Here is a 19,427-nt window from a genome sequence, read left to right as displayed (position 1 = left end):
CCATTCTTGACTGTAAGCATGAAAATCAGCTTTAAAAAAGCAATTTAAGCAAGAGAGGAGACTCGCCTGTTGGATTTTTTTTTATGTTGTGAGAATTTTTTTATCCAAATATATCAATTCCTCTTTACAATGTATGAAGTAGCTTCTCCCTTGGATAAGGCTGTACAGTACTGTCAAGGTCTGGGTTCACCCCAGGAGAAGGGCAACTCTTACTTCATTCTACTTGTAACAAGTATTTTCAAACATTTGTCAGAGGGAATGGTGCTGGGAGGATCTGTTGGCGGGGGGTGGAAAATGCAAGCAGATGGTGCACTTACATTTAGCCAGGTGTCTGTCTGTGTCTCTGAGCAGCAGGTAACAAGAGGTGGCAGCTTCTCGAATCAATTTTTTTATTCCCAGGAAGTCTCTGAGTTCAAAAGGAGGGGGTTGCCAGTTTGTGATATCGTGACACAGAGGAAAGTTTACAAATAGTCAGCTACTAAAATATCTACATACTGAAGTGTCTAGGAATCATGTTCTTTGCCTGGGGATAAAGAAACTAGGATGTGCAGATGTGTCCACTGGTTTAATTACTGTGGTGGTGTATTTGTCTGGCTCAGATCCATGTTATAGCTACTGTAGTAACTGAAGCTGCTCTCCTTTCTTTCAGACAGTTAAAGGAATGCTGGATAACCCCAATGAACCTGTCAGCGATCTCTCGTATTTTGATTGTATTGAAGGTGTTATGGAAAACTCCAAGGTAAATCTGTTCTACTTCTGTGTGTATGCGTTAAACAATTTCTAATCAATGGAAGGGTTTGCAGGCTAATAAAATACATTGGAAAAAGAACGTCTGCTTCAGTCTGCTTCTGGGAAAAATTCTTGTGCTCTAACCTTATCAAATTCCCTGGTAAAACTCCGTTTGAGACTCTTGTGAGCAATCTTTATGCTTCTGTTTGGATTGTTTGTTTATCTGAAGACCTATCGTGCTGACGGCATTTAGTATCATGTGATGGCCTTGTGATATTGTCTGAGACCTAACTCACTAACAATCCAAATACTTCAGGATACCAGCAAGTACTGTAAAATCTGGATTATTTTTAGCTATTTTGTGTCCTGTGTCTAAACCAGAAAAAATCATAATCTGTGGGAACCACCTTTTTTAGTTTTAAAGCTTCATTTACCCCCACCCCATTCCCAACCCCAAAAAAGCTTATGTTAATTGACTAGCTTTGCCTATTGAAATAAACCTTTGTTCGAACTGCGATTCAAACTAAAATTAGTTTTTCACTGTGTCTACTCTATAGTGGTTCAGCAATTCTGTAAGTGTTATAAGTTACCACATCGCCGCAAAAAAATTTTTTAGAGTGAAAATCTTACTATATTCTTGAAATCCTCCCCTGAAAGTTCTAGTACATCTTCATTTTGACCTTTTCAGTGTATGATGCATTGGAATAATCCCAAAGTCTTCATAATTAAAAAAAAAAAAAAAGGCTGCCTAATGCCCTGGAGCATGGAATTCGTTTGCTTTGCTGCTATACTAAAGACATTGCAAGCTAAAAAAAAACAAGCAAGATAGGCTTCAGTGAGACAAACCCTAAAATTTTACAGGCATTCCGATATTGGGACGTTTCCTATATGCCGAGCTGCAAGTACTTTTTCCACTAAGTTTCAGCAAGTGTTTGGGGGCAGACAAAGTGGCTATGCTGAGTAGTTGCCTGTGCTCCTGTGTGCAGTCCAGGAAAGCTTGGAAAACACTGCCATGTAGAGTGAAGTATATTGGGGGAATAATTTACCCTATTTTCAATTGTTAAGGTCCTTGGAGAGTCAATGGCAGGCATTTCCCAGAATGCCAAGACTGGGGATCTGCTCGTCTTTGGAGAATGTGTTGGAGTTGCTTCCAAGGCACTTTGTGGTCTCACAGAGGCTGCAGCCCAGGTAACTACTTGTTTATGAAGCCTGTAAAACAAATATGAATCCATTTCTATATTGCTGTATCGTGGGTGTGAGAGAGAGAGAATATTTGAACTTTCATTCCTGTTGTCCAAAGAATCAGAATATTTGCATTGTTCAATGTTTTTCATCTTGGAAGAGTGGGACAGACATTAACTAATACGGCATCACAGTATACTTGTGAGGTGAGGGAAGCAATATTATGCCTGTTTTGTATGGAGGGAGAATGCGGCAGGGAAGTTAAATGAGTTTCCCAAGGTTATAGAGGAAGTAAGTGTCAGTGCCATGTCATGAATGTTTGTTTGTACCTCCCAGTTCTATACATAGTCCCCAAGATCTTGCCCCTTCAGAACTAATTTAGTAGAAGGAAGCACAGGCAAGCCTGAGTTATTTTGAAGCTGGGTAATTTTAGCTTTTTGCCTTAAGATAATCACAAAAAAATTGTTCTGGGGGTCATTTCTAAGAAGCAGCCCATGTCTTCAGACTATACATAATCTCATTCCCTTTTGTCACAGGAAAAGAGATTATGGTAAATGTATGTTTTAGACTCATTACAACTCTCTGGATATTTTCTCAGTATCTAAGAAGCTTAAAATGTTGCAACATTCAGAGGTGGTATTAATGTTGTTGGATCAGTCTGCCAAAATCGCATACTTCAAACCAGCAAGTTATTGAGCTGCTCCCCCTGGTGACCAAAAGCTATATTGCCTTCTCAGTGGAGGAGCCAACTATGAGGGACCATCCCATGCAGCTGCAAATTGCTCTACCGTCCCCCCTTCCCCTCCCAAAATGCAATTAATCCATAACTGTGGGCTTCCTGGGCCCCACAGTTAGTCCTGGGTTGCTTTATTCGGGGAGGGGACATTTTACTATCTGTAAGGGAAATCCAAAAGAAACCTCCGAACATAGCTTTGACTATATAAATAAATCCTGATCTCTGTGGTGAGAAGGGTAGAACCATTGCTTAAATAAAAACTGAGATTAGCTCTGACCATTATGTGTCCTTACCTGGGGTGTGGCCTGAAGCTGCAGGTTTCCTGGGCCCTACGGTCAGCTCTAGAAACAAAGCATCTCTTTTGTGTCATGACTAAAACATGTAACTTTACACTTTGTTGTACACTGAAGAGGATAGTTTTTTCTTCAAGGTGTGAAAAGGTGATCTGTGGGCAACTGTAGTCTTTAGTTTTCTATTCATACTTGACCAAAATACTGGGCCCCTCAAAATCTGGCTGCTCTGGGTGGATGAAAGTTGTCTTGAACAGTCAGCATCAGAGGTCTTACCTGGCTACCCTAGGGATAAAACAGTTCAATGCCTATTGGATAATGAATATCTTTACCCTTTGGATTTTGCTGAGCAGTTTTGTTTAGGCTAATGAGATTTCACAAATCATATTACAAAGACACCGGCTTTTATATCCTCCTACAGACTTGCTGCTAGACATTTATTAATAGCAGCTTTGCTATACGACTTCTAACTACAGCCTGACCACCCTGGTCAATAAACATTTGGCTGGCTTTTTAAACAGCTAGAATGGGTTTAGCGTAATCTTTGCATTTGCTTTTTATTTCTTGCTCCCTTTCTAGGCCGCTTACCTGGTTGGCATCTCAGATCCCAACAGTCAGGCTGGTCACCAGGGGCTTGTCGATCCTATCCAGTTTGCCAGGGCCAATCAGGCAATCCAGATGGCGTGTCAGAATCTGGTGGATCCAGCGAGTAGCCCATCACAGGTAACTCTTTCCAGAGGATTGTAATGAGACTTTTTCTGAGTTTTATTAGGAGCCATCTGTTTGCTTTATATTGATGGATGGTGAGGGGAAATACTCAGTTTGTGAACATAGAAAGGGTTTGAATCACTGTTTGTTCAGAATTAGAATGTCATTACTACCTCGTTCCTTTGCCTGGTTCTTCACCTTTGTGCCATCTGTTTTTTCAGGTTTTATCAGCTGCCACAATAGTGGCCAAGCATACTTCTGCTTTGTGTAACGCTTGTCGTATTGCTTCATCGAAGACAGCCAACCCCATTGCCAAGAGACATTTTGTGCAGTCTGCTAAGGAGGTCGCAAACAGCACCGCCAATCTGGTGAAAACTATCAAGGTACATGTTCTCTTTCGTTGTGCTTTCATTTCTCCTTTGCTCTACTGAAACAGAAGATCTGGTTAACAGTATCTTCTTTCTCTTTGCAGTACACTTTTTGAAATATTGTCATTCATTAGGAGCCCTCATCATGGACCAAAACCCCATTATGCTAGGTACTGTACAGATACACCTTGTGTAAACTGGAAAGCTGTAACACTTTAACTGTACTGGTATAGTTCAAGTGGCACAAGCCTCCTTAGTGTGGATGCAGTTATAAAGAAGCTGTATAAATAGTTATGAATCACTCTGCTGGCATAAAGGGGCTTTATACCATAGAGCTATTCCCATATGGGAAGGGATATCAGCTATACTGCTATCACGCACGCGCGCACACACACTGTTAAAAAGATTATTACAGTTGCAAAGTCAAGCACTCAAAATGCAATCTGTGCAACTTTAATTTGACCCCTTGTGCATATGCATTGATACAGTCTTTAATTACATGATCACATACCATTTTTTCCACAGGACTCCTGCCTCGTTGAGTACATATAATGGATGGTGCTCACTTAATGAGCAGCTGTTCGATATTGTTTTATCCTCCCCATTCAGTGTGTGGCCCGTGTTTTATTTACTGTACATTATTAAACTGCTGCTTTGAAGATAGAATCATTAATGTGTTCTGGGGCTTTTCTGCAGTGCTCATCGCTATAATATCTGAGTGCTTCACACTCAGATGACATAAATTTATCTTCACAACACCCAGCTAATAAAGCAGGTTTCCTACAGACAACAGCTTCCTTTGTTTCACAGCCATGATAGATCCTCAGAGCAGGTCCATCCTGTGCACAGGCAGAAGACTAGAAAAAATTGTACGTGATTGTGGAATTAAAGATTGTATCTTGATGTATAAGCACAAGGGAGACTAATTAAGATTGCACAGGCAAGAGCCTTAATTCCTGCAGCTCTTAACTTTTGAGTGCTTGCCTTCGTAACCTTAACAAAATGTTCTTTTAACATAGTTTTTGTATGTGTAATTCCCTAGGTTTTTGGGCTGTTTTTTTAAATGAGAGAACAGGATGGACTTGGTATAAGGTTGGAAAGTTTCATCCCAAACAGTTAAAGTTTGGCAAAGTTATAAGCAACTAAAATCAAGGTTATCTAATGGGAAGTGTTGGGCAACCTTAATAAGAGGAGAGACTAGATTCATAGATTTTTAAGGCCAGAAAGGACCCTTGTGATCATTTAGTCTGACATTCTGTATAGCGCAGGCCATAGAACTTCCCCAAAATAATTCCTAGAGCATATCAGCTATGCTTATAGGCATGTGTACACTTGAGCTTGTACTTGTATATTGGTAAAACATCATACACAAGTGGCATAGTAACACAGGTACAACTTTCAAGTGTAGACCAGACCTAAATGTTCTTGCTGCATATGAAACAAGTGACCTCTGCAACTCTCACTGTTAGTTGTCTGGAATCCAGGGTTTGAGGTGGGTGAGACTCTCTCAGGGGCTCTGCTTGTGTATCAGAAATAACACTCAGAATTGAGAGACACTAGCTTGTTTCAGAGTTGAAATATACAAGTTAAAATAATATTTAACTTTTGTTAAATGTTAACCATTTGTTTTTTAAATACCTCCCTGAGTTCCCATAGGAAGCGGTTTCTCTTCTTGTGAGAAGGAGTAAAGCTTGTGAGAAACCTGGGAATCATGAATCTGAATCTTTCAGTAAGCCATTAGGTGGCCTGCTGCTAAAATTCTTGTAAAACAACTATATTCAGAGGACTTGATTTTATTATGATTTTACACTGAAGCTGTTTTCATGTTGAGCTATTTCCTGTGAGATTATGAAGGAGATGAGTTCACTTATGTGAAAATGAGTCAATAACAGCGATGAAGATGAATGTCTGGTTTAGAGGTTTTAGCTTCCAAGAAATGGATCAACTTGTTAGCAACTTCCACCTCTTTGGACTTGAGGTATTAAAACATGATTTATGGGAAGTCATCAGAGTGCAATTATTTTAAGCTTTTTTCCTGTTCTTCATAGCAGCACAGATGCTTTGGGCTTAAGGTCAATAATCATATGAATAAGTGAAGAAACATACTGTGTTAAATTTAACTACTTTTGTCTGAAGTGTTAAGATCAGTCTTGTGTCTGGAGGAACTTTCAAATCTATTTGCAAATCTCAAATGTTATAAATGTTTTGAAATTTACAATAAATTAAACCATCTTCCTTTAGTTTGTGACCCTGCTGAGCCTTTACAAATGGACTCATGCATTCCAGAGACTAATTGCCATGTTCTTTGCCAGGCCCTGGATGGTGATTTCTCTGATGATAACCGCAATAAGTGTAGAATTGCGACTGCACCTTTGATTGAAGCTGTGGAAAATCTGACAGCATTTGCTTCCAATCCAGAGTTTGTCAGTATACCAGCCCAGATCAGCATGGAGGTAGGTAGAAAGTTGTATTTGTATCACAGAGTAAGCATGTGAGGTGTCCTCTTGCCCTCGAGATAGCTTTATTATCAAAGTTAAAATGTAGAGTTAAACTTTTGTGATCAAGAAAACCTTTGAAGAACTTGATCCTACATTGAGTTCCATGTGGGCATGCAGAACTCATTGCAGGATCAGGGCCTATGATCCCAAATCAGGAACAAAATTTATGTGGATTTAAAGTAACAAGTGATGCACTGTCAACCAAAGGAGTGGATAATCCTTTATTTTTCTTACTTGGCCAGTCCTGTGTTCAAGATTCCTTCTTTTCCCTTGAGAATTGCTTGCAGCACAGATACATGAAACACAGTTTTTCCCCACATTCCCTGTATAACCGCTGCCCTGCGACAGAAGCACATTCCTGGTTTAAACCTCTATCCCAGCTGAAGGGCTGATCTCATCTGCCATGCTGCATTTTTGAGTTCCTTCATATAGACCTCTTGCAGGCAGTGCTCTCTTTCCGTTAACCACTGACCTTGAATTTTGTACAAGCATGAGAAGCCTTGTGATGCTGCAATAACAACTTTTATCTCTTGTTGCTAGCTTGTAATGTGGTACTAATGACTTACACATTGTGTCAGATAGTTCTCGCCATCTGGTGAAGTCATAAATCTTCCAGGTTTCAAAGGCAGCATTACAGTTTAAAATGAAATTATCACTAGGATGCACTGAATGCACCAAATGGCGTTACATGACAGTGGGAATTTGTGCTGACAAGAAGTAGTTTTTTGTGGGGAGTTATGTTTCACAAAACAAAACCATTTAACATGCATGTAGGAAATTCGTGGGGTGTTTCAGGAGACTAAAGCTTGTTCAAAACTATGTAAAATCCCATAGTAACAGAGCTTGTATAACATTGAACACATGTCCAGAGTTGATTTGCAAACTGTTTCCTGCTTTCAGTGGCCTTATCCCAAACTAGAGATAGCAGAAGCAGAGGATTCAGTAACTGTATCTGTCTGGATCCACATGTTGTGGGACTTAATGTAATCTGTAGGCTTGGGGCCTGCCCCCTCCAGGCCTGTTGTAGTTGGTGTTTCTAGCTTGCCGGCATCCAATCAGGATATTAGGTGCAAATATTGTAACCCAGTTACAATATTTTAGTCCATATTCAACTAGTCCTCTGAGAAGGCATGTTTGCCGACATCTCATAATGGTTGCAACTGGCTATCATGCTGCTAAATTATACCCGCCAGTTCTCCATTTGGCAGGAGTCATGGGCTTCTCCTCTTTTCACTTGAATGTATCCCCTTTGCTAATCTGAAAGTGGTCTCCTTAAGTACAACAAACAGAAAATTAGCCAGATTTTTTTGCTTTCTACAGTGAATTTACTGCAGTAACTTCTCCCCGTCTAATATTACATGATGGTGCAGTTCTTGATGATCTACTCATGCCCTAAATAGAACCAGTTCTTCAGGAGCAAAATGAATCGACAAGTTCCAAGGGTGACTTACAAATGTTCTGCATTCCTGCTAGTGCGGAAGAGATGAATAGTTTCAGTGTTATGTTCAGTCCTCCCTCATATATCTCTGTTAGAATGCAGGAGAGTCCAAGTGTTTGCCACTCGTTTTGAAGAAAATTCTTATTCTGTTCCTTGTGCATGTGTCTTGCTGCTCTTTTGATCACAGGGATCTCGAGCACAGGAGCCAATTCTGATTTCCGCCAAGACGATGTTGGAGAGCTCAGCTTTATTGATCAAAACTGCTCGTTCGCTGGCTATCAATCCAAAAGACCCACCTACTTGGTCTGTACTTGCTGGGCATTCGCACACGGTTTCAGATTCAATTAAGAGTCTGATCACTTCCATTAGGTGCGTTTTCTGTCATAACTTTTTTTTATCTTCCACTCTCATTCTGTAATGCTCCAGCACCTTATCCAGTAATGTGGAATGAAATGGTAGTACCTAATGGCCCATGCTGCCGTTGTCATTTTATCGATGAAAACCATATAAAGGGACTTGAATGCCATTTGCTTTCCATAGAGCAAATATTTCTTATCCTATATGTTGAATAGTAAGTCATAGATAGTTAAAGGGACAAGAGAGCTGTGGTCAGAGAGTTATTTTTTCTCTATTGCCCTCCATTATTTTATTCGTTCTTAGAAGCTTGAAAATGAAATTTAATTCCTTAGCAGGTTGTGCCTTTGTCTGTTTGACAAATATTGATTGCATTCTATGGTGCACAAGGTCTCTCTGTTTGTACTTTGTGTGCAATCATCATTGATGATCACACAGCTCTGGAAAGTGGGGGTTTTGCCAAGTTCCTCCTTTTATTGAGTTTAAAGCAAATAGAGCAGAAAATATAGTAGGGTCTATGTAAATTGAAAAATATTTAAAACATACTTAGCAGTATTCAGAACATGGAAAACATTCCCTACAAATTCACAATAATTTTGAGGCAAATCAGATGGGATGTCTAGGGTTCTGATTCAGCAAAGCACATTCTGAAGTGCTTAGCTATATCAAGACTAAAATAACTTGAATGCTTGTTCTCTACTATAGGTTTTTTTTCTGTTTACTTTATAAGATTGTTCTTGCATGTGTGTGCACACGCATACCTTAATTTTAGAAGACTCACTACATCTCTTGTATGCAAACTTAAACACACATGAAAAGAGAGATTACATTATGTATTCTAACTGTTAGTGGAACTGGGTACTGAGTGAATAAACTGTATGTTAGTGGCTGTGTATTTGCATCTAAGGTCTACACTATGGGGAAAAATCAATCTTAGATATGCAACTTCAGCTATGTGAATAACGTAGCTGAAGTCGAATATCTAAGATCGGATTACTCACCCGTCCTAACCACGCGGGATCGATGTCCGCGGCTCCCCCTGTCGATTCCGCAACTCTGTTGGGGTTGGTGGAGTTCTGGAATTGATATAAGCGCGCTCGGAGATCGATATATCGCGTCTAGATGAGACGCGATATATCGATCCCCAAGCAATCGATTGTAACCCGCCGATACGGTGGGTAGTGGAGACGTAGCCTAAGGTAATACTGTCCTTTCAGGATTTTATACTTTATACAAAGTGCCAGTCTAGAGTGAAGTCCTGCAGATTAATTTGCATTAAAATATATTTGCATTTGAGAGTAAAACTTACCTAATATCCAAGGAGATCTTCATGGAGCTATTGGCTGTTTTCTCCCCTGCATTCAACAGAGGGTGGGAGGCTTTGTTCATCGGTCTCAGTTGCTCCTAAAGTCCTGCTTTTTCAAGTCCTCTGCCATGGGCACCTTAGGAGGGCTCTTTTCTGAGGTGGCTAATGCAGCTACTTATTCACCTGGGAGAGTATCATGGTTCTGCTTCATTAAAGGCTCCCTTTTCTTGCCTCATCCCTAGGGCTTACATGCCACAAAACATCCAGAATATCTCAGCTTTTGTGTCTCAAACCCTTATTAGTACAACAAACCTAGTTCTCTTTCTTGCTGCCCCACTTGCCTCATGTATTGTCTATTAATGAAATACATTTGTGTGTGAATTCATGAATGAGGACCTGCTTCAACCTTAAATTACCATATCTTCTTTTGTTTCAGGGACAAAGCCCCTGGCCAGAGAGAGTGTGATTACTCCATTGATGGAATCAATAGATGTATTAGAGATATTGAGCAAGCTTCCCTTGCAGCAGTCAGTCAGAACTTGGCCACAAGGGATGACATCTCAGTTGAGGTAAGGCAGACTGCACTGTAACTGAGTAAAACGAAGCACTCCTACTTGTCTTTTGCTCTTCTTCATGTCAGAAGGAAAACATTGGAACTAGGAACTATTTTTCCCATTAGAATGCTCTTACAGCAAATCCGCAAATTTGTTCATGGGGAGATTGATTTCTGGCCTAACCTGAGGTGTTTAATGGTGGTGTTAATAGGGCTTTATGATAGGGAAAGTAGTGAGGCAAAATGAAATTTGGAATGACATTGACATTTGTCTATTGGGGAATGGAGCTTCCTTAACTTGTATATAAGATTGTACGATGGGGGAAAAAGCAAGGGAACCAGAAATGCAGATTAAATGAGTGTTTTGTTAAGGGTGGATGACTAGATGCAATTTTAGCAGCTCATCAGAGCAGGTCTGAGGGACGTCATTTTTGCATATTTGCTTTTGTGCCTTAATACTAAGATATCATACACTGATCAACTGCTAGAATAAATTGGACAGCAGACAGCACAGTCCCACGCTAAGCATTCCACATTGCAAGTGTTCAATATATTCGTGAGAGAAAAGCTACTAATAATTACTCATAGCATGTAGTAAGCACTTTGAGTGATAAACTTCATATTTTAAGTAAAGTTTCTCCTTAATAGTAAATGTTATCACTCTCCCCGTCTCCTACACAAAACAGCTTTACAGTTGCTTCCAATTTTAATGAAATCGGTATGAAGTTCTTCTCTCTCAAATTTGCCCTCTCGCATTTGCACATGTGAGTGGTTGTTTATTTTCAAGCTAAGCAGCAATGCTAGATACACCACTAAAACTTTCATCTTCCTGGAGTGGCTCATAAGAAATAAAAGTGCATAAAGTTACCACAAAAGTGGGTTTGAGGGGTTTTTGGTTTTGTTTTGTTTTTTTTTAACAACTTAATTCCTCTTTCTTCTTGTTAAAAATGTCCATCCTGTTTTGCACCTTGCTAATAGTGTTTAGAAGTTTGGATAAGCACTACTCAAGCGACCAAGTCTTTTTTAAAGTAATATGTAAATAAAGCAAATCATAAAGATGCTGTTTTATTTCTTTTTTTTTTGCAGGGTGAGCTAAATCCTGGCTACCAAGGCATTAATTGCCTTTGAACTAGAGGGAAATAGTTCTAGTATTGACATTTCTAACACCTGTCCTTCTTTATCCATATGTCTCCACTACCGTATTTTGGAGACCAGTCCATATCTCCTACTTGGAGATTACTTATTTTTCCATTTCCTTTCATATCAATGTATATGGAGTCCACAATTAAAACTTTTCCTCTTTGTGCTGCACTGTTGCCTTGAAAGTGCTGATTCGTGTTTAGCTCAGCTGTCCTGGTGATTTTTTTGAGCAGTCTAATGTCATTAAATCGAAGGCACCAATAGCATCACTTGTCATGTTACTACTGGAGCAAGAAGTGAATGGAGGAACAGGCAGTGCAAGCTAGAGCTGGAAGGAGCTTTTTTTTCACCTTGCCTCATGGTTATGTACAGCAAACAGCCTCTGTCAGGGCACCCTGGAAGAGGGGAAGATAAATGTGGAGAAATGGACAAGCATGTAAATAATACTTACTAGTTTGCATCTGCTCTTTATACCGTTGAATGTGGTTTGACAGAGTTCTTTGCAGTTCAGCTGGCATGAGCGTATCTTGTGAAATAGTGTGGCTCAGTGAATGAATTGCTGTGGAAAGAACTGACAATGTCTCTTTTTGTTAGGCTTTACAGGAGCAGTTGACATCAGTTGTTCAGGAAATTGGGCACCTTATTGATCCCATAGCAACAGCAGCTCGGGGAGAGGCAGCTCAGCTGGGACACAAGGTATTTCGTCCTGTATTTATTGTAATTTCTAAAGTCCTGATTCCTTTGAGTGTATGGAATTGTCTGTGTGTCAGTAATGAGACAATGGTAGATGCTACAGTGTGTTGTAAGCTTAATTCACATTACACTAAAAATGTACAGGGAAATATGGGTTGGGGGAAAGATCTTGGATTCCTAAAGGCAGAAAATATAAATCAGAGGCAAAAATTGTTTGAACTTATTTGCCTAATTATTGCGAAGTACAGGACATGCAAGATTGCTCACTGTCCTTGGGCTACTTCAATACACAACCTAATAGCTTCAATTCCTGGCTACATGAGAGTGAATTGAGGACTGATCTTTGGAGTTAATTCTGAATTTTTAGGGTTTTTATAAGTTTAAGTGCTTTTTTAAGTAATTATTTCATTTTAAAAAACGTCCTTTTCATTCTTTTCATTTTGGATTTTAATGATGCTTTTTAAAATGTCTGCTTCTTTATATCCCTAAAACTGTGAGTATTGAGTGCTTTTCCTGTTTAATATATAGCTAGGTGTTTTAGGACTTATTTAAACATGTCTAATTATATGTTGAAGACCTCAGTCTATTGCATTAATACTTGCTTAATTGCAAAAATGCCTATTTTTAGATTAATATATCAACTATGCAGGTACTTGGGAGGTGGAATCATTAAAAGGTGGTATGTCAATCCACGGTAAGGGGAGGAGGAGTTAAATTGGTCTTTGACATTACTAGTAAAAGCTCAACAGTGCTAATCAGTGTTAAAATATCAGTACAGATGTACGGTATAAAAAACCTAAGATGTAAAAAGGACATGTTGTGCAGCTGATTTTCAAGCTTCAGTAGCTTACCTCTTTTAAACTCTTGGTGCCCTGCCAAATTTTCCTTTAGAAGTCTAGTCATGGGTGAGTTACTGAAAGGCCAATACAACTTGTATCAATTTAAAAATTGCCAAATGTATTTAACTGTAAAAGAAGCATGGAGTGAATTTATTGTTTCATTTACTAAAGTATTATACATTCATATTTAAACAGTCTGACTGGGGAAATATTTAGATTTTTAGATATATAAAATTCTCACAGCAAAATGACTGAGAAAGTATGTCAAGCCTACAGTTGGTTAATAAGATACTAATCCTGATTGGTTAATAACTTAGATTGGTTAATTAAATCACAGCGGTTTGATATCATGTGCTCCAAAGAGCCATAGGAGACACATTAGAGAGCCACAGTCTGAGCATGACTGATCTAGATGGAAAAGATGTGTAATATTAAATGGTCATCTCCACCCTCTTGCCCATGCATGGTCATTCTTCATATACCAAATAAACCAGCTATTCTCTATATGGGAATGTCCACTGTTTTAAATGAATAAAGTGATACTGTTTCCACCACTTCCTTTGAAAGACTTTGCCACCATTTAATAGATCTCACATTTAGGAAGTCTCCCTTGATATTTGGCCTAAATTTCTTTAGTTTGATCCTGATTCTTGTTTGTTTTTGTAAGCAGAATAAGGAAGAGGAATTACTTGGATGTTTCCAGGCGTCAAATATTAGTTGACCATTATCCATTTAATCAATGTTTTAGTGAACTAGACGTAAACATCTTTTTAGCTATGTTATGTTTTTATGTACTACTGATTTTTCCCCCTAAGCCACTCATTACAGAAACTTAATCATTTTTATAGCTCTTCTGAGAAGTTCTTTCACTTTAATGTCTTTCCATTTCTGTAAAGGACAGCAGAACTGTGCTATATTCTACATGCTGTTTCAGCAGTGCACAATGGATTGCTATTTATGTGTGTTGTGATGTCTTACCTTGAAGTAAGCAGGTCCAAAGTGGTACTGACTTCCTTGCCAACAGCTGTGATAGATTCTACATAACAGGCAATTTTTAAATCAAAATAGGATATTTTTCTAAAAGAGAGATTCTATCTCAACAGGAATTAATTTAGCAAAGTCCTATCGTGTCTGTTTCAGAGGAGGTCAGACTGGCCTCAGAATATTTTAATCTTTTAGGAGATTTAAAGCCTGCTCCTTCTGGCTTACTTCTAGAGTGGAACCAAGACCAATCATGTTGTATTGGTTCTCAAACTTTTGTATTGGTCATCCCTTTCACACAGCAAGCCTCTGAGTGAGACCCCCTTATAAATTAAAAACACCTTTTAAAAAAAAAAAAATTAAGGCTATTATAAATGCTGGAGGCAAAGCAGGGTTTGGGAGTGTGGAGGCTGACAGCTTGTGACCCCCACATAATAACCTCGCAACCCCCAGTTTGTTTAATTTTCATTTTATGTTGTTCTTATTTGCTTTGGTTGAGTTGTGTGTCAGCCAGTAGTGGTAGGTCTTCGGCAGCATAACAATGAATTAATTGAGTAACTTGGGGAAAAGATGAGACTACATGAGGTTTTGAAGAACCTCTCAGTACAGGAAAAAAGTCAGAATAAGGTAGCTCAGAATAAATCCCTGGTGCAATTGGTCTTGAGGTACTGCAATGAAATATATACGAAGTGTTGATTTCGTTTAACCTCTGTTGGACAACTTCTGTCAAACTGTTTTTGTTAGTCAGTTGAGAAACTGTTTATTCTTCCATTTAAATGTTATTTATAAGAACCACCTCTCTCTCTACCTAATCCACTCTGCTATACCTGTTACATTCTTGAATCTCTTGAAGCTTACTATCTTAAGAGTGTACACGTGTGATGTGGCCACTTCACCCCCTTACAGACCTGCTTATTTGTGGTAGAACAGCAGACTATATTCTGAGGCAATATTAACCCTTCAGCAAAATGTAGCATCTTCAAAAATGTTTCTAAATTATTCAGATCTTTTTTGGGATTAGATTTAAATGAGCCTTTCAGAGAAATTTGTTTGTTCCTTCATAGAGACAGTAACTGTCCGAAAGGTTCAAAATACAGACTGTCTATCTGAGATCAAATTAATCTCTTCTGAAGTTCCAGGTGCAATACATTCTACTCTGTTTTCTGTTGTCTGCAACCAAAGATGAGAAATTCCAGCGTTTAATTACAGATCCTTCCCCATGTGGTGGAGGAGACTGTCTTCATTTATGCCCTTAAGTACTGTCTGACTTCCATGTCAGTTTTGAAAACAATTGGATCCGACGTCAGAGTCTCACACGCAAAGTTGAGAACATCTGAGAGAGAAGCATTGCTATATTGCAGCGTTCACAGCTGAAGAAGAGATGGAATAGCTTAGGTAGACATTAGAATGAGCTATATTTCATGCTAATTTGAAGCATTATGAAGGTGTGCTATTCAAATTATGGTCAAAGAGCAGCTAGAGATCTTAATTAGAGAGGGATGTTGTCTCCTCTCGGAAACTGGATCACAAGCATTTCATCATCTCTGTTGTCTTAGGTTACGCAACTGGCAAGTTACTTTGAACCCCTGATTTTAGCTGCAGTTGGTGTGGCATCCAAGATGCTAGATCATCAGCAACAGATGACTGTCCTGGACCAGACAAAGACACTAGCAGAATCTGCCCTCCAGATGCTGTATGCAGCCAAAGAAGGAGGAGGAAATCCCAAGGTATAGTAAGTGTGTAATGAAATGGGAGCGGTCATTAGAAACAGTCATGTGAAATGAATCCTGCTGTGGTAGAGTGGAATCTAGAAAGTAGCAGTGGACAATAGGATTGTATGTTGATTATCAGATATTTTATTTTCTCATATGGTGACTCGCAGATTAGCCCTTCTGCAAGTTTGTTGTTTTCCTAAGAATTTAAGTCTTTGTTGTTTTCCTTTCAGTTGTGAAAAATAGAGGCAAGCTAAGATTACTAGGGGAAAACTATATTCTGACTGCTGTGTGAAGTATTATGAATAATATTCTAAGCATGCACACAGAGTTTTAGTTACATATGATATAGAAAAATGCTTGTATATAAATTAAGCATTCATCTTTCATGTATACTAGCCTGGCTTTAAGTGTCATTAATTTATTTAATTACTGCCATAATTGTCTTGGTAAAGGACAGGCAAATAGAATTTTGTGCAGGCTTTCCAGGCATTTGGGCTTTGCAAAGCTCTTGTAATATATAACAGTATATTAAGACCTCCAGAAAAATGTATAGCCAAGAAGTCTTTCACACATTAGATGTTAGCTGAACTGATGAGTAACTCAAAGATTTTGCCTCATTTATGTTTTTGTTAGAAGAAAAGGAATAACTTGATTATAAAATGGCTCCCCAAGTATCTGGAAAAAACTTTAAGTACTTTTTTAAGGATCAGGAAATAAAGAATACATAGTAACAGGGCCAAATATAATGTCCATTTAATTTAAAAGTGATTAGATTATAACAATGCTTGCTCAATACATGAACTAAAACATGCCTCCAGTTTTCTAGTGTTGGAGTTACTAATTCTACAGCCTGTCACTACTGATTTACAGAAGCTGACACAAACAGGAAGGACACAAATTATCATTGTGTACTTTCTCTCTCATTTGATTGAAAATATAATTTAAAAAATCTTATTGCGTAACAAGATCCCTGAACAAAACAGGGATTGCATGTTGTGTGAAGGTGCTTTTGGGCTTAACAGGGCAGGGAGAAGGGTTGGCTTCGAGATACAAGCACCAGGTTTGGAACACTTAATTTGAATCCTTTGAATCCTGACAGGGTCAGTTCAGCCCATCCTTTTGAATAGTCAGTAAAATACTCTTTACTGTACAGACAGTCCTCGGACTTATAACACAATTGGTTCCTGAAAATTATGTTGTAACTCGGAACCTCAATCCACTCCATTGTGGGACCGAGCAGCGTAAAGTCAAAACCAATTGTCATAAATGGAGTCAGGGTGCCAGTTCAGAAATGTCATAAATGCCGTTCGTCGTAAGTTGAACGTTGTAAAGTTGAGGACTGCCTGTAGTTTATGCTTGAGGGTGTGTGGGAGCATGGGACACAGTATGCTCAAGACCTTAAAAGCCAGTCTTGTTGGCTTTGAGATTCCTGGGTACTGATTGCAAGAGCATATCTTTGGCCAAAATAACTTGTATTTTTACCTTCTGCCTCTGATGTTCTTTCGGTTGTGTGCTGCCTTCTTTGATCAGCTGCTTCTTTCCAGCCTCATGAAGGGTTTGCATTTCCATGCTGTGTTCTGCATATGGTTTAGGAAGTATTCCATGTAGATATTGCCTAACTGGTGCGTGTAAATTGTTTTTGATCTCTGAGGCTTTCAAATGGTGATAGGGCTGATGGGTTTAGAACAATGTATCTACCTTACACACAGGCTAACACACTAATACCCATGTTGAGATGGTCAGGTGCAAAAAGATTTCCTTTGTATCTGAGCCAAAACTCATTGAAGTCAACAGAAGGATTCTCTTTGATTTCAGTGAATTCTGGTTCAGGTTCCTTATATGGAGTCCTGGCTGGGCTGGGGAGGACCGGATTCTCTTCCCCTGCACAGCATCCAGGGCCGCATCAGACCTACCCCCAGGTTTCTTCCCAGGCTGTAGGAAGTTCTGCAAATTCCCTTCCGCCCTCCCTCCACCCTGTGCTTCCTGCATCCATAGGTTCTCAGCTGCAGGGGGAGAGATCACTGTACAGGGAGCTACTTCTCCATCTGCCCAACCCCTGTGCATCCAGACTCCCTCATACCCAGACCCTCCCAGCGAGCCTTACTTCCCCCCTGCACCAGAGCCCCACTCCCCCTGTACCTGACTACCCTAACAAGCCACCTGGATCTCCACCCTACCAAGTCCCAACCAACTGCACCTGGATCCCCACCTCAATGAGCCCCACTTCCCCAGCATCTGGACCCCCTCCACTGAACTCCCCACACGCAGACCCCTCCTCACTGAGCCCCAACCACCTTCACCTGGATGGACCCCCCTGCAGAATCCCATTACCATTGCACCCAGAACTTTCCAACAAGCCCCTGTGCATCCAGATCTCCCCCTCCCCCCGCCACCTGGATTCCCCACTGAGCCTCCCACGCCCAGATTGCCCCACACAAAACCCTCTCAACCCACACCTGGATCCCCCACCACCACTAAGCCCCTCCACACTTGGATCCTGCCTTGCTGAGCCTGCCTGCCCACACTTGGTGCACCTGTCACAGAGAGGCAGGGCCCTGGGATGTTTCTGGGGCAGGCCCAGTCCTTGTGCTGTGTCAGGGTTGGGTGCAGCCTCACTGCTGAGTCTATGTCTGTTGGGGGGGAACTGCACAGTGATCTCCCACCTCTGCAGCCAGTGGCCTGTGCTCCCCAGTGCCAGGCTGGAGCCTCCACATTTGTTTGACAAATAAAATTTTGCAGAATTTTAAAATATTGTGTGCATAATGTTTATTTTTTTGGCACGGAATTCCCTCAGGAATACCATACTTCAGGAAGACCTCTCAAATGACATGGGACCAATGTTACTTCATGGTGGACACTAGCCTCCACAGATACTTGCCTTTTGGGCTGAGCAATGGTGGTGCCATTGTCTGTTGGAGGCAATGATCCCATAGCAGTGGTGGTGGTGATGTGGGGGGGTTCTTCCAGTGTAATGCAGAATAGGATGGGCCTTGGGTTTGCTAATACCCATTGTCTGTCAGGTGACCCTTTCTGGATGAATCCACAAAAGGTCATTGACACCTGCAGAGTGATTTAATGGAGGCATCTAAATATCCATTTCCAGTCTGAACTGGTCTCTGAACAAAGGCATTGAGGTGAGAGCTCCCTATGGCATTTCCATTCCATGGAGCCATTCTGTCCGCATATAAGTCTTCTTTCCTTGCACTGTCGAGTTTTAGGCTCTTGAGCACACCTCTCAGAATGTTTTCTCAGTGAGACTTCAGAAGTTGACTGAATCCAGTTGGTGTCCTCAGGTTTGTCTGCTACCAGCTCTTCTTTCAGAGCAACTGCAGTTGCATAATTTAATCCTAACACTTTTGTCCCATCTACACTCACTCCACATTCATGCAATCTGAATTGCTCATAGTACTTCAAAAAAAAAAAAAGTGCAACAACCGTATGGTATTTAAATAAATCAGATGGTGATTGTATGTTTCAGCTTATGTTATCTAAATCCCACAGTGTGTTCTAAAATTTGGTAGTGAGCATAATTGCCTGTTGACTTGTTTCTTCTGTTGGGCTTGCTCTGATTGCCTATTGCCTCATTTTGTTCAGTAAACACTGCCTTCCTTCATTCCCATCCTCTACTTCTTCTTGATTAATAAATTAGGCATCATTATTGACATCAAATAATGCAGTATCACAGACCTAGGATATAGGGCAGAGATGATAGGCAAATACAAATGCTGTATCCTCGATTGTTGGCAATACCAAGGAGCATCAGCGCTGATATTTAAGGACTCCTGCAAGAGTTAATTTAGATCTTAATGCTTAAAAAAGTACTGCATTAGCTTGAGCATATCCCATGCAGTGCCTCCAGGTGAGCCAATACTTGCATACATAGGCTTTTATACTTCA

At 40.0% G+C, this 19,427-nt stretch overlaps 1 protein-coding gene across 2 annotated transcripts in view; it reads left to right on the top strand.

The window, feature by feature from the left end:
* Nucleotides 1-19,427, top strand: part of TLN2 (talin 2) — a 245,794-nt gene that overhangs the window by 140,070 nt on the left and 86,297 nt on the right. For both annotated transcript variants that reach the window (XM_075069558.1, XM_075069557.1), the window contains exons 32-40: nucleotides 650-739; nucleotides 1,795-1,917; nucleotides 3,517-3,660; nucleotides 3,867-4,028; nucleotides 6,326-6,466; nucleotides 8,137-8,318; nucleotides 10,046-10,178; nucleotides 11,897-11,998; nucleotides 15,372-15,542. In XM_075069558.1, the coding sequence (XP_074925659.1) occupies nucleotides 650-739; nucleotides 1,795-1,917; nucleotides 3,517-3,660; nucleotides 3,867-4,028; nucleotides 6,326-6,466; nucleotides 8,137-8,318; nucleotides 10,046-10,178; nucleotides 11,897-11,998; nucleotides 15,372-15,542 (1,248 nt within the window). The remainder of the gene's footprint in view (nucleotides 1-649; nucleotides 740-1,794; nucleotides 1,918-3,516; nucleotides 3,661-3,866; nucleotides 4,029-6,325; nucleotides 6,467-8,136; nucleotides 8,319-10,045; nucleotides 10,179-11,896; nucleotides 11,999-15,371; nucleotides 15,543-19,427) is intronic.

Source organism: Chelonoidis abingdonii, chromosome 9 (genome assembly GCF_003597395.2).
Source record: "Chelonoidis abingdonii isolate Lonesome George chromosome 9, CheloAbing_2.0, whole genome shotgun sequence".
NCBI classification, from domain to species: Eukaryota; Metazoa; Chordata; order Testudines; family Testudinidae; genus Chelonoidis; species Chelonoidis abingdonii.
Note: the sequence above shows the minus strand (reverse complement) of the source record. Positions and strands in the feature narration are given on the sequence as shown.